General features: G+C 40.7%; 1 protein-coding gene across 1 annotated transcript; it reads left to right on the top strand.

Annotated features, from left to right (window-relative positions):
* Window positions 1-262: 262 nt before the first annotated feature.
* Window positions 263-27,631, top strand: LOC128407578 (myosin-1B). The gene is made up of 40 exons (XM_053376088.1): window positions 263-290; window positions 517-557; window positions 4,120-4,355; window positions 4,444-4,587; window positions 5,220-5,376; window positions 6,293-6,320; window positions 7,081-7,195; window positions 7,280-7,372; window positions 8,328-8,391; window positions 8,485-8,583; window positions 8,685-8,788; window positions 9,028-9,166; window positions 10,425-10,543; window positions 10,651-10,800; window positions 11,398-11,568; window positions 12,058-12,358; window positions 13,604-13,671; window positions 14,633-14,720; window positions 14,816-14,933; window positions 15,322-15,445; window positions 15,531-15,667; window positions 16,531-16,786; window positions 17,225-17,467; window positions 17,576-17,752; window positions 17,838-17,983; window positions 18,131-18,221; window positions 18,310-18,699; window positions 19,826-19,952; window positions 20,430-20,548; window positions 21,166-21,362; window positions 21,707-21,890; window positions 22,000-22,165; window positions 22,856-22,980; window positions 23,903-24,211; window positions 24,298-24,501; window positions 25,689-25,814; window positions 25,907-26,077; window positions 26,169-26,273; window positions 26,392-26,487; window positions 27,344-27,631. The coding sequence occupies exons 3-40, from the start codon at window positions 4,152-4,154 to the stop codon at window positions 27,497-27,499; spliced, it is 5,811 nt and encodes a 1,936-aa protein (XP_053232063.1). The 5' UTR covers window positions 263-290; window positions 517-557; window positions 4,120-4,151; the 3' UTR covers window positions 27,500-27,631.

The raw sequence follows: 27,631 nt of genomic DNA, 5'->3' as shown, positions 1-27,631 counted from the left end.
GATAATTTCACTGAAAATATAAGAAGCCAGTGAGTCCTATAAAATATTTTTAGATATGAAACAAGCACTTGTAGCAATGGAGTGTCTTGAATATTTCTAATCTAAATATATCCAAGGATAATATGAGTAAGAATGATGCTTGCAGTCAGCTTTGCCAAAACAATACTTTGCCAGAAATAATTGACCTGACCTATGCCAGAGGAGGTGCTATTCCCTGAGCAGACCTTATAAAAGAGTTCCTGGGACCTATCTTGTCTTTGATCTGCCTGCTCTCTGCATACAGCTTCAAGGTAAGTCATGTGCAGAAACAAGGGTTGCAGGGAAGGAGTAGAGGCCTGAAATTCTTCACATCCCAAGTCACTTGGTCACCTCTGGAACTAATTTATATGTGGATATTCAAACCTGCCCTGGAATTCAAACCTGCTCTTTCATCTATTTCTTCTCTCTCACCTATTCTTGGAGCTTTTTTGGCAGCAATTAAAAGAGGTTCATCTTTATTTATTTATCTTTTTTCAGTGGTGGCCAGCCTCAAGCCTGCATATAACACCTTGCACAAGGTAAGCATGCTAATCCCCATAGCATATCGAGAGTATAATATAAAGTATAAATGCTCTTGAAAAAAATATATTTATAATGCAATTTATGCCAATACTAGTTACGTGTCAAAAATATAATTTGGAAACTGGAATTTTTGTACAGTGGTACCTCGGGTTAAGAACTTAGTTCGTTCTGGAAGTCTGTTCTTAACCTGAAACTGTTCTTAACCTGAAGCACCACTTTAGCTAATAGGGCCTCCTGCTGCCACTGCGCCGCCGGAGCACGATTTCTGTTCTCATCCTGAAGCAAAGTTCTTAACCTGAGGTAATATTTCTGGGTTAGCGGAGTCTGTAACCTGAAGCGTATGTAACCTGAAGCGTATGTAACCCGAGGTACCACTGTATAGATGAATTAATGTAGAAAAAGAAATGCAAATGTGCAATTTCAAATTAGTGATGATAAATAGGAGAGTCAGAGTGGTGTAATGGTTAGAGTGTTGGACTATGACCTGGAGACTAGGGCATGTTGAATTTTTCAACTTTCAAATCCCCCAAACGAGGGGTGCTAAAAAGTTGCAACATGAATTCAAAAGATATTTTGGTCACATGAGAATTGACCAAGAGAGTGGCCGACACCTGGCCACTCCCTTAAATAGGCTGGGGGTGGGCTGCTTGCAGCCCCCAAGCCCCAACCTCCGATTGGCTGAGGGGGCACTGCCCACCCTTATCTGAAGGCCCAACGTGGCAGTGCCGGCCATCCCCTCCCTCGGCTGCCCTGAAGATGGCAGCTCCCTGAACCCACCACAGCTGCCCACCTGGAGTCCTAGGTGAGCGGATATTTTGGCTAAATTAATATAACTTAGCGTAGCTTGGTAAATAAAATGTGTGTAAAATTATAAAGAAATCATTAAAAATGGTTTCCAAGTACTTGCAGTCATATTTATTTATATATTATACATATTTTACACTACCTGACACTTTCAGAAGGTAAAATTAAAATTCTTTGGTTTCCCCGAGAACAGCTTATTTCCTTCTTAATCAAATGTAGACTAGCCAAGCTAAATGTTGTCCAATCACAAATATAGCTGATTTGAATTCCTCATACCCAAAAACATATTTTTAAGACCCATCACTGAAGAAATTTGCAAAAACTAAGCTTCACCCCCTAAAATGGCACACCTTACTGGGAGTCCAGGGTTCGAATCCCACATAGCCATGAAGCTCACTGAGGGACCTTGGGCCAGTCACTGCCTGTCAAGTCTAACCTACCTCACAGGGTTGTTATGAGGATTAAATGGGAAGGAGAAACAGATACATCACTTTGAGATCCCTGGAAGAAAATGTCGTACAGAAATGGAATAAATAAATAGGTAGGTAGGTAGGTAGGTAGGTAGCCCGAAAATGCGTAACTCAGAAACCTGTAGCACAAGTTTTTATTGGAACAAAAGTCTGATACTTCCATCACTTTGAGATGCTCAATAGTGTTTCAATCTCTCACACTGGATCTAGATCTAATAAGGAAGATGTATCAGTTGCTTGCCCAACCTACATTCTAAATGATTCTTCACTTGTAGACTTGGAGCAAGATGATTTACTTTTCAAATTCCTGGTAGGACGCACCGGGATTGTTTAAACACCGAAAGCTAAAGAAGGTTGAATTTTAATTAATGGCTGCAAATACTGGGAATTGCATTTCCCCCCACCCAAAAAATGGTAGAGCTCAAAAAGAATGAAATACAAAACTCTTTCCAGAGAAAAGCACAGGGGAGAGTTGCTTGCCTTTCCTACATAAATTTCAGAGTTCCTTCACTGCTTTCTTCCTGTCTTATCAGAATAATTTGCATACAGTGGTACCGCGGGTTAAGTACTTAATTCGTTCCAGAGGTCTGTTCTTAACCTGAAACTATTCTTAATCTGAAGCACCACTTTAGCTAATGGGGCCTCCTGCTGCTGCCGCCACACGACTTCTGTTCTCATCCTGAAGCAAAGTTCTTAAGCCAAGGCACTATTTCTAGGTTAGCGGAGTCTGTAACCTGAAGCGTCTGTAACCTGAAGCGTATGTAACCTGAGGTACCACTGTATAGCCAAGGTAGATTCACGCACGAGGCAAGGCAAGGATGCAGGTATCCATAGGGGCAGCACCTGCTGCTGCTGTGGTGGCAGCGATGGCTGTGGCACACCCCTTGGCGGCTGGCTCTGCAGCCTCCTGAGCAGCTCCTGCTGGTCTCCTCTTACCCCTAGGGAGTGGGGCTGCCTTCTGATGTTTTCTGAGCTCTGCACCTGCCTAGTGTGATTCAGAGCAGGCCCCTTCCCCACCCCCATGGCAGCTTTTGATTCCCACTTCAACTATTGGGTAAGGGTGATTTGATCCCCAACCCATTCCAGTTGTAGATCTTAACCCTGCCCCCCCCCCCCCCGTTCCCAATGTAGATCTTCACTCACACCTTCTTTCTTGGAAGGAGGCCGTACACCATTTTGTGGTTCACCTCAGGTGCCAAAATGTCTTGTGCCAGCCCTGCAAATATGCAAAAGGAACATTTGCTTCTGAATGCCAGTTGCTGGAAATTGCAAGTGGGGAGAGTGCTGTTGCAGTCAGGTCCTGATTGTGTGTATCTCATAGGCTGGTGAGAGCAAGATGCTAGAATAGATGATCCTTTGGTCTGATCCAGCAGGGCTTGAATTAGATGTACCCAAAACACATGTTGTATGTCACTGAATTCTTGTCTTCCAGAGTAATGCCCAATCTTCATTCTCTATTCTGCTATTTTCTTTATTAGAAATAGAATTGGCTTTTTGCCTCCTAAATTCTCAGTATACAGGGTCCTGCTATATTGTTTACATTCAACCAATACTACTATATACAGATATAGAAACAATCTAGCCCAGGAGTCTAGTCTATTATGTCTTGAAGTAGCTCTCCATGGTCTTCCCCATATTTTCTCTTAACTGGAGACGCCAGAGATCAAACCTGGGGCCTTCCTTATATAGGCAAAGCTTGTGTTCTGCCACTGTGGCTAGGGTAATTTTCCAGGCATACAACCTCTGCCCAATGGAATGCTTGGTACTTGACACAGTAGGATCTTGAGCTCTACAGATCAGCATATGGGATATAAAAGTCTCATAAAAGCAATTTTTCATGTGTCATTGAGTAGTGGCCACAGAAAGTTATATACCCTGAGAGAAGGAAACCGACAATTCATCTTACTAAAGAGGAATATGCGTTCACGTGTGCACTTCAGGGTTTTGCATTCATGCTGTTTTCCAACCATTCCAACAGAGGAATACAGCCCAGATGCCAATTTGTTTGTGCATGCAAATCAGATTCTCCTCACTGAATTAAACTGGGAAGCTCTTGAGTGTAGGGTGCTCTGTATACACAGATGTTGTATCCATATTTTTTCTTCCTTTAAATGAAGCTACTTCCATAGGAAGAAAGGAAGCATTGGATGCATCCTGAAAGACGTATGCATGCATAAGCAGTTACTAAATAAAGGTGATGGAAGGTTAAAAACAAAAACAAGTTAATACCATTGAAAGGATTATATTGATCCAATAACACGATGGAACATTTTCTCCCGTTTAGTGTTGTTGAGCTGCCTTCTATAAACTGCAGCCATGTCATCAGACGCGGAGATGGCCATCTTTGGGCCAGCTGCCCCTTTTCTCCGGAAACCAGAAAAGGAGAGAATTGAGGCCCAGAACAAGCCCTTTGATGCAAAGAATTCAGTCTTTGTGTCAGATCCTAAGGAGTCTTATGTGAAGGCCACTGTCACAGCCAGGGAAGGAGGGAAGGTCACAGCCAAGACTGAAAAAGGAGAAGTGAGTAGAAGACAACAAATGCATTGTTATAATTGCCTTGCCTCTACTTTTTAAGATGCCATAAACTTGCCTTTTGTTTCCTTGGCAGTCTGTGACTGTGAAAGAAGACCAAGTCTTTTCTATGAATCCTCCCAAATATGACAAAATTGAGGACATGGCCATGATGACCCACCTCCATGAACCTGCTGTCCTGTATAACCTCAAAGAGCGTTATGCAGCCTGGATGATTTATGTGAGTACAGTCCTTGTCTTTTATTTTTTTTGCTTTCTGCTAATGCAGTGTTGTGGTCTCAGATTAGGTAGATCTGTGTGCTAACCTCCAAAGCTCTATTGAGACCTCTGTGGATCACCTCCCTTTTTCTTCAGTCCAGCAAGCGATAGGAACAGGCTGGCTTTACCTTTGCTCTTTGAAGTGATTGTAGTCTCAGCACCATTTCTCATAAGAATCAGGAAAAGACGTGCAATAATTTTATTAAAACTTAAAAAGTTTTACTATTATCCTGTTATAATCTTGTTTCCTTCTTTGTGATTAAACATTTGTTCAGTATTTGGGATTTTTGAAGAGGACATACACTTGATTTTTAGAAATCCAAAATCTGTCAAATAACAATACTGATATAAGAACGTTGCAGTTTTTATCTTTCTCCTTACCATTTATGGATAAATTATATGTTTGCCAACTTTTAGTTTGGCTGGAAGTTTTCAGAATTTAAGTCTATTTCTTACTTTATTTCCATTCATGCTTTTCACCCTCTAAAAGAAGGAACTACTTACATATTTTCCACAAGAGCAAAAGAATATAACAGTATTAATAGAAATATTACTACAAGCAGATTAATTGAACTAGTTCTGTTCTTCTTCCAGACTTATTCAGGTCTCTTCTGTGTCACTGTCAATCCATACAAATGGCTGCCAGTGTACAACCCAGAAGTGGTAAATGCCTACAGAGGCAAAAAGCGTCAAGAGGCCCCTCCTCACATCTTCTCCATCTCTGACAATGCCTATCAGTTCATGTTAACTGGTAAGTAAGTGAAAAGCTTTGGGAACAAATAATGTTTTCCTCAGAGGACCTCAGTGTCCTTTCACAATGTTGGATTAGTGCTGGTGACTGCATTCTTTATTCTGCTAATAAAATCATGAAGCTCACTCTCGCCACCATCTCCTAGCTTAATATGCCTGGCATTATGTGAGGATAAAAAAGCCGAGAATTGGAAAACACTGGCACATAGTGAATATGCTGTGCAAAGAGCACTGTATTATGTTAGAGGCTTAAACTGAAGATTTTGTGATATCATTTTCTCTTTCTTTGTTCATAAGCCTTTCCTACCTGCCAACACAGTTTTGGCTTCCCTAACATCCAGGATCCAAAACATATAGCCAATGAGGTGTTTGGATTAGGGATGGAGCAGAAATGTATTTGGCCTGCTGGTTAAAGTAAACCAACGTAATCCATAGGTCCTTGATTTATATGCATGTTAGAATGCAGCTATCAATCAGATCACACAAAATGAACACAAAAGTATGTATTTTACATTAAAATGCATGAAATAATTTGGATTTTGGCATAAAAATAATCAAAAAGGCTTACAAAAATGCATATTTTATGGAAAGAATGTGTTTAACATGTATAAAAGGTATTCAACTTAATGCATTTTTGCTCATTTTAATAAAGAACTGCAAAAATCAAAAGTGGAACAGAACAGAAAGGCTGATCTACCCATCCTTAGCTTAATGAAGACCACATAGAAACCATTTTCTTAGGATTTAAAATACGTGAGACTGGGAGTTCAGATGATACTTAAAATTATGGGGTTCTACTCCTCATGTATTCTTGGACAGATGTAGGTGCTTCTACACACACACACACACACACACACACACTGCTTCATATTATTTTAAAATTAAAAGTAACTTTTTAAACAATTTAATATTTTCAGATCGTGAGAATCAGTCTATTCTGATCACGTAAGTATCCTTTCTAGCTTTTTTATGTGCAGACTTTTGAAATGGAAGCAGGGTGCTGTCATTGTATTAAGGAAAAATCATCCCAATGCTTAACATGGGACAAAACTATATTCATAACTTAAATGGCATAATAGTCATAGTTCTAAGAAACTTTGGAAACTGCAGTTCTGCAATAGGAGCTACTCAGCAGTTTCCAAGATTTCTCATGAAACTGAAATTCCGAAGTCTGTTTGGGAAAAGCCACAGCAGTTAAACTAGTATAAAACCAATGTAAGTTTAAAAGTCCATAGCATATAATTATAACCATTAGAGCAGACGTGGCTAACTCTTGGTCTGGGGGGACCTGATTTGTGCTGTAAACAAATTTTGGCAGGGGTGACTTAAAAAGGGGGAAATTAAAATAGACCCAGCACAGGGATGGATGGAGAAATTTAAATTTCTGAATGAGATGTAAATCCCTCCCTCCCCAGTCATCAGATCAATCCTTTGATGACCAGGGAGGGGACAATAGGCCCCTCCTCAGCTGATCTACAAAGATCACCTGACGAGAGGGAGGCTGTGTGTATGCAACAATGTGTGTGCAAGAGTGTAGTAGGATGGCCACAGCTACTTTTAGCCACATATTTGGCTAGTATGCAGTCCCTGCAAGGTTGACCAAGAGTAAATGTAGCTTCAGGCAAAAAATGTTAGTCACTTCTGACCCATTGTTGAGAGACTTTCCCCTTGACTATTGGTTTCCTGTCCCACCTTTCATCAACAGTGGAGAATCTGGTGCTGGAAAGACTGTGAACACGAAACGTGTCATCCAGTACTTTGCAACAATTGCAGCCACAGGGGAGAAGAAAAAGGAGGAGGCCACAGCAGGCAAAATGAAGGTAAGCTTTGTGTCACAAAAGGATGAAATGTGGTTTTGATGCAGTCTCTATATAATTAATCTTACATACATACATACATTGCAGGGTACCCTTGAAGATCAAATCATCAGTGCCAACCCCTTGCTGGAGGCTTTTGGAAACGCAAAGACTGTGAGGAATGACAACTCCTCACGTTTCGTAAGTCATCTGCAGAACCTGAACATAATAGTTGGCCTTTAAGTGTAGTGCCTTATCATCATACACAGCAAATCTGTAGTAACCTATTTTTGGGGGACAGGAGGCGGGCAGGTGTGGAGGATTCCCTGGTCCTGAATGGGGTAACTGTGCCCCTGAAGGACCAGGTGCGCAGCCTGGGAGTCATTTTGGACTCACAGCTGTCCATGGAGGCACAGGTCAAATCTGTGTCCAGGGCAGCTGTTTACCAGCTCCATCTGGTACGTAGGCTGAGACCCTATCTGCCTGCGGACTGTCTCGCCAGAGTGGTGCATGCTCTGGTTATCTCCCGCTTGGATTACTGCAATGCGCTCTACGTGGGGCTACCTTTGAAGGTGACTCGGAAACTACAACTAATCCAGAATGCGGCAGCTAGACTGGTGACTGGGGGCGGCCGCCGAGACCATATAACACCGGTCTTGAAAGACCTACATTGGCTCCCAGTACGTTTCCGAGCACAATTCAAAGTGTTGGTGCTGACCTTTAAAGCTCTAAACGGCCTCGGTCCAGTATACCTGAAGGAGCGTCTCCACCCCCATCATTCTGCCCGGACACTGAGGTCCAGCGCCGAGGGCCTTCTGGCGGTTCCCTCCTTGCGAGAAGCAAAGCTACAGGGAACCAGGCAGAGGGCCTTCTCGGTAGTGGCGCCCACCCTGTGGAATGCCCTTCCAGCAGATGTCAAAGAGATAAACAACTACCTGACATTCAGAAGACATCTTAAGGCAGCCCTGTTCAGGGAAGTTTTTAACGTGTGATATTTTAGTGTATTTTTGGTTTTTATGGAAGCCGCCCAGAGTGGCTGGGGAGGCCCAGCCAGATGGGCGGGGTATAAATAATAAATTATTATTATTATTATTATAACCTATATGCAGAATCTGCCTCCTAGAATTTGTAATTGCCTATCTTTTCCTTTTTAAAGGGTAAATTCATCAGAATCCATTTTGGTGCCACAGGCAAACTGGCTTCTGCTGACATTGAAACATGTAAGGGCTCCTTCTTTAGATGAACTCTTTGTTTGTTTGTTTGTTTGTTTGTTTGTTTGTTCATTTCTTCATTCTATTTCATTACCTTGCCAGATTTGCTAGAGAAGTCCAGAGTTACTTTCCAGCTGAAAGCTGAAAGAAGCTACCACATCTTTTATCAGATCATGTCCAACAAGAAGCCAGAACTAATTGGTAAGAGGCATTTGTTATAGTGGCTGCTGCTGCTGTTGCTAAAATCTTGTGCTAATGCTGGATTATGCAATGGATGAAAATCTGTGCTTCTCTTTATTCAGAGATGTTGCTGATTACTACCAACCCATATGACTTTCACTTTGTGAGTCAGGGTGAGATCACTGTTGCCAGCATCAATGATCAAGAAGAGTTGATGGCAACTGATGTAAGTAACATAGAATGGAATATATGGAATTTAATTAGACCAGTTTTGGGCTGAATTTATTCAACAGAAATTAGATGTCTTGGGGTGAGGCATTCTAGAAATGCTGGGGTTGATGATGTGTGTCTGCGTAGGGTGGGGGGGAAATCACAGTGCACTAATAACCGAAATGCTCTTCCTCCAAATGAAATGGTAATTTGAAGGGCCAGTTTTTGCTCAGCATTTTAACTTTTGATTGATAGGAAGCCATTGACATCCTGGGTTTCACTGCTGAGGAAAAGACAGCCATTTACAAGCTAACTGGAGCTGTAATGCACTATGGGAACATGAAGTTCAAGCAGAAGCAACGTGAGGAGCAGGCTGAGCCAGATGGCACTGAAGGTATTCACAAAGTATCTCTGTTATGGCATTATACTTGGGGCCCTAAATACAATATGGATTGTGTGTGGATATGAAGCAGCAATTTACATAGTCTATTAATAAGGTATTGTTCTTTATTATGACTATTTACCTCACTGATTAACAAACATGTTGTTAGGTGGCCAAATCTTAGAATCATAGTATTGTAGAGTTGGAAGGGATCCCAAGGGTCATCTAGTCCAACCCCCTTGCAATGCAGGAATCTCAACTAAAGCATCCATGACTGATTGACATCCAGCCTCTGCTACAAAGCTCCAAGAAAGGAGAGTCCATCACCTCTCAGAATCTACTCCACTGTAGAACAGCTCTTACTGTCAGAAAGTTCTTCCTGATGTTTCTCAGAGTCTCCTTTCTTGTAATTTGAATCCATTGTTTTGGGTCCTAGCATCTGGAGCAGGAGAAAACAAGCTTGCTCCATCTTCTGTGCAACAGCCCTTTAAATGTGAAGATGGCTATCATATCTCCTCTCACTCTCCTCTTTACCAGGCTAAACATACTCAGTTCCCTCAACCACATAAGGCTTGGTTCCCAGACCCTTGATATCATCTTGGTCGCCATCCTCTGCACATGTTGCAGCTTGTTAATATCTTTCTTAAAAGGTGTTGCTCAGAACTGGATACAGTACTCCAGGTGTGGTCTGATCAAGGCAGAATAGAGTGTTACTATTACTTCCCTTGGGGTGTATGGAGTCTTTGGGGAGGGGTAGTACTTCTGGTTGGGGACACATGTTGCTCCTTCTGGGGTAGTTTGTCCTCCTTTGGTCCCCAACCTACACTCCGCTCTCACCTGTGGCTCCTAGAAGCTGTCAGCATGCGACAGCGGCCACACCCCGAGAACAGCTTTGACTGGCCAGCTAAACCAGGTGAGGATAGCTGATAGGTCTCAAACCCTTTGAAAGTTAGGGTCTTCCCCTGCATGTGAAGACAGACTCCAGAAGATTGAACGTTCAATACCAATAGTGGGCCCAATGGTCAAGAAGGCGGTTACTGCATGTGCTGTAGAGGGAAGTAAGGGACAAATGGGGCTCATCAACCTGGGAAACCATTTGATTGATAGTAGTGTAAGTGAAACTGAACAATTTAGAAAAGATTCTGAAACCTATATAATTTTGAGGTTAATGATTGTCATAAGTAGAATCTATGTCAGACAAGCAAAATATATTTTGATAAATTATGGTCTATTTGTGCTGATAATCCTTTCTTCTTATGTTTGTGTTCAGTGGCTGACAAGGCTGCCTACCTCATGAACCTCAATTCAGCAGATCTGCTGAAAGCTTTGTGCTACCCCCGAGTCAAGGTCGGCAATGAATATGTCACCAAAGGCCAAACTGTTCAGCAGGTGAAAATCTATGAAATGCTGGATGCACCACTTGATTAACTACTATTCCTCGGAGGTTTGGTCCTCTGCTTTGTATATTAACTCCAGTTTGTATCATGTTATTCTAGGTGTATAATAATGTTGGAGCTTTGGCTAAAGCTGTCTTTGAGAAGATGTTCTTGTGGATGGTTGTTCGTATTAACCAGCAACTGGATACTAAACAGCCAAGGCAATACTTCATTGGTGTGCTGGACATTGCTGGCTTTGAGATCTTTGATGTAAGTGAATGGAACCTTGTCACAACGAAGGTGGATCCCCACTCCCCAGGTCTTTTAAAATCTCCTGGAATGTTCCTTCTGAAATAACCTGGTCAGCTTGTAGCACAGGATGCCAATTCTCACAACTGTACTGCAATGGACTGACTGGACAAGCTTTGCAGGTGGTAATAACTCATCTAAGTAGCACAGATTCATAATTTCAAAAGATAGCTAGTATACAGGGAAGTCTTGAGAAAGTGTTACTAGAGAATGATGAGGTCCAGGATAGCTCCAACATTGCAGAAGGACCTCAGTGAAGCTGACAGTACACTTAAAATGGGTAGGGATGAATACACAGAAGTTCCTCTGACCCCATTAATATTACTTCTATTTATAGCATTTTTCTTCATCTGTTAGGTCCACCTATGTAGTATATTTAAACCAAGTTAATGTCTAACGGGTGGAATTCTTTCAATCAGGTTAAGGGTAGCTTAGGTAGACATGTAGGTGGAAAATAAGCATATGGGTGGAAAATATCATGAAGTACTGTACCTAGAATTGAAAGTGGGTCGCACTGAGTTGTACTCTTTAGAATAAATGTACTCTTTCCCCCACTAGTACAACAGCCTGGAGCAGCTCTGCATCAACTTCACCAATGAGAAACTGCAACAGTTTTTCAACCATCACATGTTTGTGCTGGAGCAAGAGGAGTACAAGAAAGAAGGAATTGAATGGGAGTTCATTGACTTTGGAATGGATTTGGCTGCCTGCATTGAACTCATTGAGAAGGTCTTTTAAAAAAGTTTTTGTTAATCCTGCATACAATGTAATTAAGCAGTCTTTAAAGTTTGAAAGATGTGTCCTTACTTTAAACAACAAAACAGCCATTTTATTTAATTTAAATTCATTCTTATAAAATAGTATTTGCTTGCGACATAAAAATAACGGGAAGAGAGAGGGTCAAATCTGCTTCTTAGTGTCTCATGTAAAAATGCCTTGATATGGCATTTTAGAAACTCTTGCCATACTCAAAATACAATCATTCAACAGGAAGCCTTACAGAACAATTCTTGACTGTCATTGTGCAATGAAATCCCAACCTTAAGTTACATATTTGCAGAAAGAACCTCTTGCTTTATTTCCCCTCATTAAAATCACAACACGGTGGCTGGCCAAAAAAACCTATCCCTATGACATTTGCTTGCAATAAAATATGCTAATATTACAAGCCAACAGCACACAAGTTATAAAATCTTGCTTTCTCTCTGCTTCTTATAGCCAATGGGTATTTTCTCCATCCTAGAAGAAGAGTGCATGTTCCCCAAGGCAACAGACACTTCTTTTAAGAACAAGCTCTATGACCAGCATCTTGGCAAATGCAAGAACTTTGAAAAGCCCAAACCTGGCAAAGGGAAGGCTGAGGCTCACTTCGCCCTGGTCCATTATGCCGGCACTGTGGACTACAACATCAGTGGGTGGCTGGACAAGAACAAGGACCCCCTGAATGAAACAGTTGTAGGACTGTACCAGAAATCTTCAATGAAGACATTGGCCTTATTGTTTGCAGACCGCCCTGCAGAAGGTAATTCCTGCTGCAATTTGCAATTGGCTCATGAACATAACCCTGAATAGGAAGGAACCTAAGTTCAGTAACAGCAACCATTTACTGGGAGTGCAGAAACACCATCTGCATATGGCAAAACCCAGTCAGTCTGGTTGAAGATTCAAGAAGGGCTAAATCGCACAATGATTTTAAACCATCAAATGTTAAACCATCAAATACTTTGCATACACATCATACATTTAAAGCACACATGCAAGAATCCTGGGAGCTGTAGTTTAAGGATGCTAGGAATTATAGCCCTGTGAAGGGAAAATTACAGCTCTCAGGAATCTTCTTTTTTTGAGAGGGAAGCAATGTACTAGGAATGTATGGTGTGTGCGCAATTGCAGCTCCTCTGGCTTTTTCTGAGGACCACTGAACTAACACTTCAGCATATCTCTGTTCCAAATATTATTTCACATTCACCCATCACTTGTCTTTAAATAATCGTACAAGAATCATAACCTTCCAACCATCAGAGTAAATATGGTGACAATATATTATTGTGCTTAGGTCTGGAAGTCCCCACCCCCACCCGCTTACTGGGAACAGCATTTGCAGCCTCATTGCAGCAGCAGGATAACACAGGGTCACATTCTGGTGTGGTTGTTTTCCTGCACCTCTCATGTAGGGAACAATGAGGCATTGCAAAAGTCAAGAAGCCAACCAGTATTAGTCTGGGCTCCCTGTGAGCTGGATTTCCAGAGAAGACCTGAGTGAAGACTTTGCCCGTCTGGGTCTGCTCTGGGAGTATTTAAGAAGCTGTGGCAGGGTGAGGGTTGACCATTTAGGGGGTTACTTTGAACTTGCTGTGGTTGTTTTTTGTTTTAAAAAAAACCAGTTGCTGTTTTCAGAGCCAGGAAGGCATTTGTGCTATAGTCACTTGACAGGCCAGGTCTATGGGTTTTGCCTGCCTCATAGCAATCGTCAAACTTTATGGTGGAAGAGGGAGACCCCTAAACAGTTGGAATGGTTCATCAACCAACAGGCAAGCTGATTGATCTTCCTGATAAATGCCAAATGCTTACACCAAACCTGTTGCATCTGTAATCAATAAAGTTGTCACCTAATTTGAATCCAACACACTCTCCCATCCTTGTCCTTGGTCTGTGCACTCCACTGCTGCCTCACTGAACCTACAGCCACAAAGGTAGTTTATACAGAAGAATAACACGTAAAATCCCTGATGTATATGTTTTAATTATAATATGTTTTATTATTATTCAGAGGGAAAGAAGGCTGCAAAGAAGAAGGGTTCCTCATTCCAGACTGTCTCTGCTCTTTTCAGGGTATAGTAAAATCTTGGCTTAAGATATTTGTAAGGGGAGAAAATTCTGATTTCATAGGGCTGCCATACGTCCAAGTTTTCCCGGACATATCCCGGATTTGGGCAGCAGAAGTGGCGTCAGGGCGGATTTTCGCGGAGTCAACAAAATGTCTGGGGAAACCCAGACGTACGGCAAACAGGGCGATTATTTGAAAGAAATGCTTTAAAAATCCTAGAAAAGCCTGTCCCTTTTTAAAGAATATTTTGGGAATATAGCAACCCTAGATTTCACAATCACAGAACACCAGCATGCCTCTAAGCACAAGAGAAACGTATTATAGGTGAAGGCTGAAGTTCTGTGGTAGAGTACATTGCCTGCGTACAAATGACCCCAGTTTTGATCTTTGCTCAGGAAAGACTCTAGTCTAAAATCCTGAGGAACTGCTACCAGTCAGTGTAAACATTACTGTGCTAGACAGACCAATATTCTGACTCCATAGAAGGCACCTTTGTATGCTCTGATAGATCCATCAAGAGTTTAAGAGTCCAAGACTGCTTAGTCCTAGAACAGAAAGCATGCAACTGAGCTTCTTGGAGAATGGGCATGATAAATAAATTATACAAAACACTAGGTCACTGCATTCTAGTCTAGCTGAAGTCTCACAATGGTCTATGATCTGGAGATTACCAAGGCAAACTTGAAAGTGCCCAAGTCTTTATCACTAGAATAGTGCACAGTTTGTGAATCGGACAAGGATTATTTTTTGAAAAACCCACCTAGGTATCTAGGAGCAATCCCAAATTGTGCTCTCAATTTGTCAGAGGAAGTATGAGTCCAATCAGGTTAACCACACACCAATTTCATAGAGGGTTTTCACAGTTTTTCTCTAATTTTTCTTACTACCTATGGAAAATTTAAAGGAAGTTTTGCATGTATATGTGTGTGGAATTTGTTAACCAGGCTCTGACTTCTAATTCCACAGGAGAACTTAAACAAACTGATGAGCAACCTGAGGAGTACTCATCCACATTTTGTGCGTTGCCTAATCCCCAATGAAACTAAAACCCCTGGTAAGACACAGAACTCTACTTTGATTTTTAAAAAGAAAGATGCGATGCACCAGTTGGATACATTTTGGTACTCATATCTTCTCTTATTTTCTAAGGTGCCATGGAGCATGAACTTGTATTGCACCAACTGAGATGTAATGGTGTGCTGGAGGGCATCAGAATTTGCAGGAAGGGATTCCCCAGCAGGATTATTTATGGTGACTTCAAACAGAGGTCAGACTGCCCCCCAATTATTAACCTACTGGTTGTTTGTAGTTGTTTTGCCCCCCCTCCCCATCAATAGTTTTGAGTTGCTTTTTGACTGTTTCTAATATTGCATTATAGCAGTTAGCACCATGTTTGGACAAAAGGCTTAAGGGGGGGAAATGCCATCAGTGACAATTAATAGTCCTTGCATGAAGAGATTACAAGAAGGCCCCAGTTAAATTTAGCCTCAGTTAAATTTTACTAGTCTCCCTGATTTAGGTAAATGGCCATTAGGAATAATATTTGTTTAAACATTTACAATCAGATGCTAAACCGGATGGACCATTGGTCTGACCGAGTTCCATGAACATGGCATCAAATCATAAGCATCTTTATCTTCCACTTCTTCTAACAGATATAGAGTTTTAAATGCAAGTGCCATCCCCGAGGGACAGTTCATGGATAGCAAGAAGGCTTCTGAGAAACTTCTTGGATCTATTGATGTTGACCACACCCAATATAAATTTGGCCACACAAAGGTAAATTTACTTTTTATTACAAGACTGTAATATTAAGAGTTTGTTGAGACAGTGACCAATACTTTGTAATATTTTCTTTTCCCAGGTCTTCTTCAAAGCTGGCCTTTTGGGTCTTCTGGAGGAGATGAGAGATGACAAATTGGCACAGCTGATTACACGTACACAGGCTATGTGTCGTGGCTACTTAGCAAGGGTGGAGTTCCAAAAGATGATGGAAAGGAGGTAGAGTTTTGCCATCTGTAATAGAACTCATGACCACACTGGCCTATCATGTTAATATGCCCTACATAAGGATTACAAATAATAACATATATAAAATACTCTTTGGGCTACTCTCCAAATTCTGGGGCAGATTCTATGTAAAACTTGTAAGAAGTACAGTCATACCTTGGTTCTCAAACTGAATCCGTTCTAGGAGTCTGTTTGACTTCTGAAACCATTCGAGAACCAAGACACGGCTTCTGATTGCCTGCAGGAGCTTCCTGCAGTCAAGTGGAAGCCATACTGGACGTTCGGCTTCCGAAAAACATTCAAAAACTAGAATACTCACTTCCAGTTTTCGATTGTTCAGGACCTGAAAAGTTTGAGTTGCAAGGCGTTTGGCTTCTGAGCTTCCACTGTATACCTTTAAAAAGGACTGTGTGTGAAGTGGCACTAAGTGGCAGTTCTCTTAACATTTATTAGGTTTGTATTAAATTTGAGTGTAAGAAGTATAAAAATAAAGTGACAGCTATGCCAAAGAAGCATAATGAAATTTGAACTACTTTATAAAATAGTCCTATTTTTGGAAGCTTTATTTGATAAATTTCTTCATATACCCCATGTGCTCCTGAAAATATCAACCCCTTCTTTATAAAGAAAAAAAATATTCATTTTTCTTACTCTTTCCTTGAGATATAAACCTACACTTACTCCCAGATAAGTGTAGTTAGTAGTGCAGTCTAAGACCTGTTTTGCAACTGGACAAGAATTGGACAGTTCATATTTTTTATTAGGAGAGTCACAAAAGAATTTCATTAAACACTTTGATCACACTGTTGTCGTTTTCATCATCAAGGTTTTATTTTGTTGTCTGGTTGTTACAGAGAATCCATCTTTACTATTCAGTACAATGTCCGTTCATTTATGAATGTGAAGACTTGGTCTTGGATGAAGTTGTACTTCAAGATCAAGCCTTTGCTGAAGAGTGCTGAATCAGAGAAGGAGATGGCCAACATGAAGGAAGAGTTTGAGAAAACTAAAGAAAGCCTTGCCAAAGCAGACGCCAAAGTGAAGGAACTGGAAGAAAAAATGGTTTCTCTGATGCAAGAGAAGAATGACTTGCAACTCCAAGTCCAATCTGTAAGCATTCTTGGTAACAGACATTTTTCATCACTCTAGCATAGTTTAGGTAGAGGAATTCAGAAATTGCAGGAGAAATGTGGCTATGTTTAATAAATCTGTATATCTTATATACATACTACATATCCTCTACGTAATTGTTCACCACAGTCAAAATTAAATTGGACATAAGTATTTTTTTACACATATATAGTATACTGGTGAATATAGTTTATTTTGGCATTTGATATACCAACATAACCAGTGTCTATTAAAGAGTGATTTACTTGAACACTGAAAAAATATGGACTTGAATAGCTTAACAATTAGTTTTAAAGGTGAGGCCATGTGCACATTCCTTTGTGTAAGTAGATTCTGTGCAAGAGATCTGCGTGTGCATGAACTTCTTAAGCAGGAAAATAATATTATTGCTATATGACATATGTATTCCCTGTATAGGAAGCTGATGGCTTAGCAGATGCTGAGGAGAGATGTGACCAGCTGATCAAAACCAAAATTCAGCTGGAAGCTAAAATTAAGGAGCTGACTGAAAGGGCAGAGGATGAGGAGGAAATGAATGCTGAGCTGACAGCCAAAAAGAGGAAACTGGAAGATGAATGCTCAGAGCTGAAGAAAGACATTGATGATCTGGAGTTAACACTGGCCAAGGTGGAAAAGGAGAAGCATGCCACAGAAAACAAGGTAATGATCACAATGTGCTCAGATCTGCAACCAATAGTCAGAATGTGGTACAGTATTGTCACTCCAGGGTAGAATGATACATTGAATCTGTTTGTTCATTTCTAAAAGGTGAAAAACCTCACTGAAGAGATGGCAGTCTTGGATGAGACCATTGCCAAACTGACCAAGGAAAAGAAAGCCCTCCAAGAGGCCCATCAACAGACCTTGGATGACCTGCAGGCAGAGGAGGACAAAGTCAATACTCTGACCAAAGCAAAGACCAAGCTGGAGCAGCAAGTGGACGATGTAAGCACCATCACATGCAGAAGAATAACCGTGGGGTGAAAGTAGTATTAGAGTGACAAAGTCTTTGTCCCCTCTTTGTCTTTAGCTTGAAGGGTCCCTGGAGCAAGAAAAGAAACTTCGTATGGACCTGGAAAGATCCAAGAGGAAACTTGAAGGTGATCTGAAGCTGGCCCAGGAATCCACAATGGATTTGGAGAACGATAAGCAGCAGCTGGATGAAAAACTTAAGAAGTAAGTATGGTTTACTGTCTAGAAGACCTTTTGGGAGCTCTCTATGGCACCCAGCCCTCTTAGGATTTGACTCAAAAACAAGAAAATCTTTAATAACAAAACAAAACAAAACAAAACAAAAACAACTTTGTGTTTTGTTATGAAAAGGAAAGACTTTGAAATCAGCCAGCTACAAAGCAAAATTGAAGATGAGCAGGCCTTGGGCTCCCAGCTTCAGAAGAAGATAAAGGAGTTACAGGCAAGTCAAGCATATATTGACTCCATCAAATGAAAATCAGTTCATCAGGGAAGTCTCTGAGTGTTAATGGCTGCTTCTCTTTCTCTAGGCCCGTATTGAGGAACTGGAGGAGGAGATTGAGGCTGAGCGTGCATCTCGGGCCAAAGCAGAGAAGCAGCGGGCTGATCTCTCCAGAGAACTTGAAGAGATTAGTGAGCGTCTGGAGGAAGCTGGTGGGGCAACCGCAGCTCAGATTGAGATGAACAAGAAACGTGAGGCAGAATTCCAGAAAATGCGCAGGGACCTCGAGGAGGCTACTCTGCAACATGAAGCCACTGCATCTGCTCTCCGCAAGAAGCATGCAGACAGTGCAGCTGAACTTGGGGAACAAATTGATAACCTGCAACGTGTGAAACAGAAGCTGGAGAAGGAGAAGAGTGAGCTGAAGATGGAGATTGATGACCTTGCCAGTAATATGGAGTCCGTTTCTAAAGCAAAGGTATACTGCAGCAGTATATACTTTCCTTTAGCTTTACCAGGTGGAGGCACAACATACAGAATTCTCAATCTTACATGGAAAGCCAGTATGCTGTAAGGTTGGAGAGTTGGACTATGTCCTGGGAGACCAAGGTTTGGATTCCCCACTCAGCCATGAAGCTCAGTGGGTGACCTTGGGTCAGACCTCTCTGGGTAGCTTCTTAGCCTAATCTACCTCACAGGGACAACCCTGTGAGGACAAAATGAGGAGATGAAAACCATGTATACCACATTGAGCTCCTGGGAAGAAAAGGTGGTATATAAATGTAATAATAAACACATGGTTTGGGGATATAAAGAGATTGATACGTGGGTTACAGTAGCACCCATTCAAGTACCTAAAAGCAAAAGCAAAATACTCATATTAAGCAGATTGAACAGTGGATAGTATATTGGATTTTTATGTAAGAGAGCAGCTTCTAAGTTTTTTTTATAGGTCTACAAAAACACTTTATTTATACCTTAAATCTACAAAATGTGCTTAGAGCAAATGATCCACCTGGCTCATGCAGGGACAACCAGACGAGTGTCTGGAGTAGCTGTCATTTGGTGCCATGTCTATAATAATATTGAATTTTTTATTTATAAAAATATTTGCGTAAAGTAATTTCTTTAAAAAGAAATTCAAAGCAGTTTACAACAATTCGAAATTACAATTTACCAACTATTACAGAAATTATTCCATAATAGCAAACATGTTTCCACTGCGTAAAGCATGGTCACCTAAATAAGCACTATCTCAGGGCTGTTGTGATAAATGTTATTTATCCCTGCCCCCAATTTCCTTATACTTCTTCCCAATGTGTATCATACTATAATGTGACACTGCTACAGTCAGATTATTTTGATAAATTATGTGGGGAAATGGAAGAGGAATTCACTGTAGCACTAAGTGAACTGCTTATTCAGTGCAAGCATTTCTGCTTGCCATCCCTACCACCACCCTGAACCAGTTTGAGGGAGCATGCACAGGTGGACAGGGGAAAGCCCTGTTGTGCTAGTGGAGGTCATTGTGCTGGCAGGGCCAGTGAGTTAAATCTGGCCTCAGCTGTTTTATATAGCTATACACTTTATTATTTCACATCTAGGCAAATCTTGAAAAGATAAGCCGCACTTTAGAAGACCAGCTTAGTGAACTTAAAGCAAAGGAGGAACAGAACCAACGCACTATTAATGACCTGACTGCTCAAAGAGCTCGTCTGCAGACAGAAGCTGGTAAGAAACTGAAAGTTAATTATTTAATGCTGCAATTCTTAAGTCCAAAGATTGCAAAGTATCAATCTACTTTGTCTGTACTATCCAATTGAATCTTAACTGCACACAAGTTTAGGGCAACGCTTTTTCCTTTTCTCGCAACACGATTTCATTATGAAATCTGATTCTATGATTGTTTGTTCGGAAGTAAGTTTCTCCAGCTGCAATAGGACTTGTTAGCAAACGAGTGAGGTTTATCTAAGTGTGGCTAATTTATAACTACTAAGAAAAATATTTTATGAATAGTGAACATGATTAATCTATTTGTTGTTACAAATAAATTAATGCATTTGTTGTTATAACCATCAAGGTCATTTCAACCACCGCTTAAAAAGAAATATGTACATACTATACAAAATATACATAGATCTATACATACAGTAGATACATAGATAATATGTACCGGTATATATACCATTTAATCCATTCTCTTTTCAGGTGAATACTCACGCCAAGTTGAAGAAAAAGATTCACTGATTTCTCAGCTGACAAGAGGCAAGCAAGCCTTTACCCAACAGATTGAGGAACTAAAGAGGCAGCTTGAGGAAGAGATAAAGGTGTGTATTTTGTTCAGCATTGCAAGCCCTCTATCACAGTTCTAAACAACACAGGGCCTCTTTATCCTATTCAGTTATTGACACCCATGGGCATTCTGCAGAAATCCTAATTATTCTCATTTCAGAAGCTCTAAGGTTGCTCAGGAAACTTCTCTAGATATCTCCCTATGGTTGTCTCTCTATTATTTCATTCAAATGGGCAAAAGATTGCATGTGCTTACCTATCTTAGGCTGCTTGCAAACTAGGCATTTATTCTGGTATAGCTATGATTTGTTCACTCACATTTGAAGGAACAACCACATCATGACATCAACATTAAATCACTCTCTTGTGTTTTCTGCACAATTCTTCCATCTCTTTGGAGAGTCAGAAAAGCTGACTTTGGGAGCAAGAGCAGAATACTAGCATAATAAGTGGGATGTGGACAGGAAGATGTAAAACTGAGGCAGGGATGACATGCTGGAGATGCCCTGTCTTTCTCCATTTTTTGTGTATTTCCTCAGGGCAGCTAAAAATAAACATTAAAAATACAAATGCAATAGAAACTATGCAACCTAACAACAGACATGGGTAACACCCTGACATTCATAACTACTAAATTCTTTCCATATTTCAGGCCAAGAATGCACTTGCTCATGGTTTGCAATCTGCCCGTCATGACTGTGACTTGCTCCGGGAGCAGTTTGAAGAGGAGCAGGAAGCCAAGGCTGAGCTGCAACGTGCCATGTCTAAGGCCAATAGTGAAGTTGCTCAGTGGAGAACCAAGTATGAAACAGATGCCATTCAACGCACAGAAGAGTTAGAGGAAGCCAAGTAAGTACAAAAACCAAGAGCAAGGGAGATAAAGGGAACTCAAAAGTAGAAGAAAGTATGCCATTGTGTAGATGGAATTGGGGGAAATAGTTATTTGTATTACTCAGTGAACAGAACAGGTCACTGAGTAATTTGTGCTAGGCTCAGAGCAACAGATATATTGTAATAATGCAATCATATCAGTGTTGACATGGAAGGAGCTGATGACATGGCAAGACAAAGTTTGAATGGAAAATCAAATTTGTTTTTGAGACCATTCTCAGTATGCATGGACCATTCTCAGTAAGCCATTTATTATATTGGATGATTAAGAATCACTAAGTGTTGTGATCACATTTCTCTAGGAAAAAGCTGGCTCAGCGTCTGCAGGATGCTGAAGAACATGTAGAGGCTGTGAATTCCAAATGTGCTTCCCTTGAGAAGACAAAGCAAAGGTTACAGAATGAAGTGGAGGACCTGATGATTGATGTGGAAAGGTCCAATGCAGCCTGTGCAGCTCTAGATAAGAAGCAGAAGAACTTTGATAAGGTACTTTTGACCATAATTTGAAAGAAAACCCAGCACATTGCAACAAATCTTCAGGTACAAATGAACACATTTCTTATTTCTTGTGTTTCTTCTTTCTTGTGTTTTGCAGATTCTGGCAGACTGGAAACAGAAATATGAGGAAACACAGTCTGAACTGGAAGCTTCCCAGAAAGAGTCTCGCTCTCTCAGCACAGAGCTCTTTAAGATGAAGAATGCTTATGAGGAATCTTTGGATCACTTGGAAACTCTGAAGCGTGAAAACAAGAATCTCCAACGTAATAACACTTTTTCATAATAGGTGCAAAAAAACTGTGAAGTTCGTTTTGCAGAGCTGAAGCAATAGATCATAAGGATGGGATATCTCATACAGTCCTTCTCCCCAAAGCTAGAATAGACACCTGTGTGCATAAGAATTCACAATGAGTGTCTTCACAACATGCAGTTTTATTATGCAGTCTTCACAAGGCTTATGAGGAGCTTTACATCTTAGGTCATTAGGTGTTGTATAAAATTAAAAATAAAATAGGTCTAACCCACAGGGATGCAATCTAAAATTATGCCAGTATGGCATAACAATTAGAGTGCTGGACTATGACCTGGAAGACCAGGGTTTGAATCCCCACTAAACCATGAAGCTCACTGCGTGATCTTGGGCCAGTCATCATCTCCTAGCCTAATCTACCTCAAATGGTTGTTGTGAGAATGAAATGGGGAGGAAAAGAACCATGTACACAACATTGAGCTCCATGGAAGAGACAGGTGGTATATAAAATGTAATAAATAAATTAATATAAATGAATGAATAAATGAATAAAATAATGCTAGTACTATAATAGTTCACTCCAAATAGTGGAGCTGGGATGAATAACTGAAATCCTCCTTCCCAAACCTTCCTACATCTGTTTATTATTAGTTGCATAAACACTATTAATCTCCTTTCTCCTTTCTTTGTGTGAAACTAACAGAGGAGATTTCTGACCTCACGGAACAGATTGCTGAGGGAGGAAAGGCCATCCATGAATTAGAGAAAGTGAAGAAGCAGATTGAGCAAGAGAAATCTGAACTGCAGGCTTCTCTAGAGGAAGCTGAGGTAAACAATACAATTATGCATAATGAAAAGACACAAATTATTGATCTGTAATACTGTGAAATAATTGAAGAGGCAACCAGAAGGATGATGATAAGATAAGAACATTGCTGGATCAGATTGAAGGTCCATTTAGTCCTTTTTACTTGGAGGTCCACAAGCAGGGCATGAAGGCAATAGTCCAATCCTGTTGTTGTTCAGTGTCACAAATGGGACCTGCAACAAAATGCTGCAATGTGGAGTTCTCTTGTTTAGTATTTCAATCCATCGGTCAGCAATGCCTTCTTCCATTCCATTCCATTCCCTGCCCTTCAGCCATCAACATTCTGTGGTCATTGAGCAAGCTCTGCTCTCTTGTAGGCTGCTTCTGAGTCCCACCCTTTTTTGTACTTCTGCAAACATTGCTGTTCCCTCAGATCTTCTGATACTTCCCTCTTATGTGCAGATGGTACTGTTTTGGCTGAGTAACTGTTAGCACTCATGCATGGCCATTGGAAATAGAAGCATTATTGTATGCTTACTGCTATTTTTTACCCCATCCTCTTTTGATGAAGTGGAACATTTACACCCTCATCCCTTACAGATGCTCCCCAGTTCTTGTCAGCTTTCCCCCAAAGGTCAGTTTAAAAGCCACTCTGTGACCTTTAGAATTTTAAGTACCAGCTGTCTAGTTCTATTTTGGTACAAGTGAAGACCATCCTTTAATTCAGGTTCAACTTATGCCAAGATGTCCCCAGGTCAAGTTCTGAATACCTAGTTGAACATGCAAAAGGTAGCATTTCTGAGATGGCTTCCTTTGAGTATGGAAATGTGGTGAATACACTGCTAAATAGTATATTCAATATAATGTTGAGCGTACTTCAATAAGGAAACAGCTGCCAAATTAAGTCCATTATTAACAGCTGTCATAAATGGTTTTCTTAAGGCCTCACTGGAACACGAAGAAGGCAAAATCCTCCGCATCCAGCTTGAGCTCAACCAGGTGAAGGCTGACATTGACAGGAGAATTGCAGAGAAGGATGAGGAAATTGATCAGCTGAAGAGGAATCACCTGAGAGTTGTGGAGTCCATGCAGAGCACACTGGACGCTGAGATCAGGAGCAGGAATGATGCCCTGAGAATAAAGAAGAAGATGGAGGGAGATCTGAATGAAATGGAAATCCAGCTGAGCCATGCCAACCGCCAAGCTGCTGAAGCACAGAAGAACCTCAGGAACACCCAAGGAATACTTAAGGTACATATATATTTCTGTAATCAGGATACAGTTGTGATATTGTGCAAAGAATGGTCTCACAATAATATCTCAATATCATTTTTTAGGACACCCAGATACATTTGGATGAAGCTATGAGGAGCCAGGAAGATCTGAAGGAGCAAGTGGCCATGGTTGAGCGCAGAGCTAACCTTATGCAGGCTGAGATTGAGGAGCTCCGTGCAGCTCTGGAACAGACAGAGAGGGGCAGGAAAATAGCAGAACAGGAACTTCTGGATGCCAGTGAGCGCGTGCAACTTCTTCACACCCAGGTGAGCTTCTAATATGTAATGGGCACACACAAGGACATGGGGATAAGCCAGTGGGGATAAGCCAGATGTAGGCTCTGCTCCAGAAATAAAGAGATTGTTGCTAATGTGTAAATAGGCAATTAACCTACTCATCACCACACAGTCTCTTTTTCTCATCATATTAAGAATCACTACTGTCAAGGGACATGAAGTGGATGTTGGTACTCAATTAAGACCTTGAAGGGAACTCATTTATTTATTAAGCATGTTTTTAGCAAACCCTTTAGCCAATAAATGTCCCAGAAAAGTTTACGTAAAATCAATAACAAACAAAATAGTCATAGGAAGGTGATTTACAAGGCATGACTCGAGAAGAAAAAGGCATAAGGAGGGAAGAGGAAAACAGGCACCAGTTATTAAAGTAGCATAGTTGTTATAATGACCAGATAGAATGGAAACAGTTTAGTAAGAGGAGCCAAATGAAGCTGGTCTCCTCATGGAGTTGATGTAGTGGTCCTCATTTCTATGTTTCCTTCTGATGCTGCCTGATAGAATGATAGTTGCTTGGCAGCAACCTGATGAAATAACCAAGTAACAGTTGAGGGTAGGGATGAATGAATCTTTCTGTTTTGATTTCTCTCCGTTTCTCACTTTTCCAATCTTCAGTTCACTAAGTTTCCTCATCAGTTTGTATTTTTAAAAAAGTAACACAAAATTTGTATTATTATTATTATTATTATTAGAAACAATAGCAGCAGCATTTTAGTGTGCCTTTCTCTTAATATGCACATTTCTGTATGCAAGCAATTTTCCCTAATATAATACATTTGGTATGTCATTCTCACTGATAAATGCATCTTTATTCACACATCCTCAATATGTTTTTCTGCACACATTTTTTGCATCACAAACTTCAGAGAAGGGCACATTTTGAAATATAGATGTATTTAAGTTTTACGCATGGTTTCAGGATGTGTGAATTAAAATGTAAACCAAACCAAATTCCTTTCCCATTCCCTAGTTGAGGGAGGGAGGAGCCCAACAGAGCTGGTTTCTGCATCATAGGTATGCTGGGGAAATGTTTGTGGCTCATTTCTGAGCACCTGCAATTGTACTCAGCATCATTCTTTTGTACAAAATGCAAGCAATGTGCATGACATATTTAGGCTTGGTCCTTTACGAAAACTATGATCTCCCATTCTATATAGAATACCAGCTTGATCAACACCAAGAAGAAGCTGGAAACAGACATCTCACAAATCCAGAGTGAAGTGGAAGAGACTATTCAGGAAGCACGCAATGCAGAAGAGAAAGCCAAGAAAGCCATCACTGATGTGAGTTGGGCAGATTTTCTTTTGAAACTATAATCCTGCTTGCAGTTGGCATGGCTGGTTTCCTAAACTGGGGAAAATTTCTCTATTAATAGGCAGCCATGATGGCTGAGGAACTCAAGAAGGAACAAGACACCAGTGCCCACTTGGAGAGGATGAAGAAGAACCTGGACCAGACAGTGAAGGACTTGCAGCATCGTCTTGACGAGGCAGAACAGCTGGCAATGAAGGGTGGCAAGAAGCAGCTCCAGAAACTGGAGCACAGAGTATGTATTTCTTGTAAACAAGTTCACTCAGTTCTACTTCTTGAACAAATTGACCAGCTGGACAGCTAATGGCTAATTCCATTTTCCCCAGGTACGTGAGCTGGAAGCTGAAGTTGAGAATGAGCAGAAGCGCAGTGCCGATGCTATCAAGGGTGTGCGCAAATATGAGAGACGTGTAAAGGAACTAACCTACCAGGTGAGGACAGATATATTTTTTCTGCATCTTTTGGAGGAACTGGTAAAAGCATTTTATAATCAGATGTACTCATGTTGTTTTCTTTTCTTTTGTGAAAAAAATATCCTGCTCTGTCCAGTCTGAGGAAGACCGAAAGAATGTTCTTAGACTCCAGGACCTGGTTGACAAGTTGCAGATGAAAGTGAAAGCATACAAGAGACAATCTGAAGAAGCTGTAAGTATTATTCTGAACTTGCTGTAGCTTGAGCTAGAATTATGAAGGTAAATTTGATATAGCAAAGGTTTCATTTCTATCAATAAGTAGAAAATGAATTAGTCTCCATGTGGCAGAATTAGTTGCATGAAACAAGGGAATTTCACATAAGTGAGACTTATGTGAGAAAAATTAGCAGTGGATTGTGCCCTCAGTAACATGAACCCAAATTTTCATAATGGGAAGATTGCAGAAACCTTGCTCATATTGTTTTTAAGAGGAGAAGATCCTTTAGCAGTCTGAGTAATTAAAGCAATACGAAATAGCAATACAGTGGTACCTCGGGCTAAATACTTAATTCGTTCCTGAGGTCCATTCTTAACCTGAAACTGTTCTTAACCTGAAGCACCACCTTAACTAATGGAGCCTCCTGCTGCTGCCGCGCCGCCGGAGTACAATTTCTGTTCTTATCCTGAAGCAAAGTTCTTAACCTGAAGCACTATTTCTGGGTTAGCGGAGTCTGTAACCTGAAGCGTATGTAACCTGAAGCGTATGTAACCCGAGGTACCACTGTAGTCACTTTTGCATACCACTTTACTGTACACATTGCAGTTCACAATAAAAACTGTGCATTTCTGTAGTCTATTAAAGACATTATCATCTCCTATAATAGTATTAAAGTGGTAATATACTGACCAATAATATCATGGGCAGGTCTGAATGTACAAAGAACAGTCAAGCTAAACTAACCAAGGTTTGGCATTATGTCCAAATGCTGCTACTGAGATTTATGCTTTCTCCTACCCTCAAAATCATTTATACTATTTAAGTGTTAAAAATCCAGTACCTAGATTCATATATTTTTATCCATTTTCAGGAGGAACAATCCAATGTGAACCTGTCTAAATTCCGCAAGATTCAGCATGAGCTGGAAGAGGCTGAAGAGCGGGCTGACATTGCTGAGTCCCAGGTTAACAAGCTCCGGGTGAAGACCCGAGAGGTGCACAAGAAAGTTGTTGTAAGCGAAGAATAAGCTCAACCAAAAGCTGTAGTGACTAAAGAGAAGCGCAAAATGTGAAGCTCTTTGTCACTTTTGTAATTATCTTTGTTCAGTTTCTAGAAAATAAAGATTGTAGATTCCTTTGCAAGATGACAAAAAAGATTT

Source organism: Podarcis raffonei, chromosome 2 (assembly GCF_027172205.1).
Source record: "Podarcis raffonei isolate rPodRaf1 chromosome 2, rPodRaf1.pri, whole genome shotgun sequence".
Classification (NCBI taxonomy): domain Eukaryota; kingdom Metazoa; phylum Chordata; class Lepidosauria; order Squamata; family Lacertidae; genus Podarcis; species Podarcis raffonei.
This window is presented reverse-complemented; position numbering and strand designations above follow the sequence as displayed.

Bases quoted from the DNA above. Each gene is read 5' to 3' on its own strand.
- LOC128407578 (XM_053376088.1), top strand. From the start codon at position 4,152: ATGTCATCAGACGCGGAGATGGCCATCTTTGGGCCAGCTGCCCCTTTT. The intron at 7,196-7,279 runs GTAAGCTTTGTG...CATACATTGCAG, and splicing joins CCACAGCAGGCAAAATGAAG to GGTACCCTTGAAGATCAAAT. The intron at 24,502-25,688 runs GTGAGCTTCTAA...CATTCTATATAG, and splicing joins TGCAACTTCTTCACACCCAG to AATACCAGCTTGATCAACAC.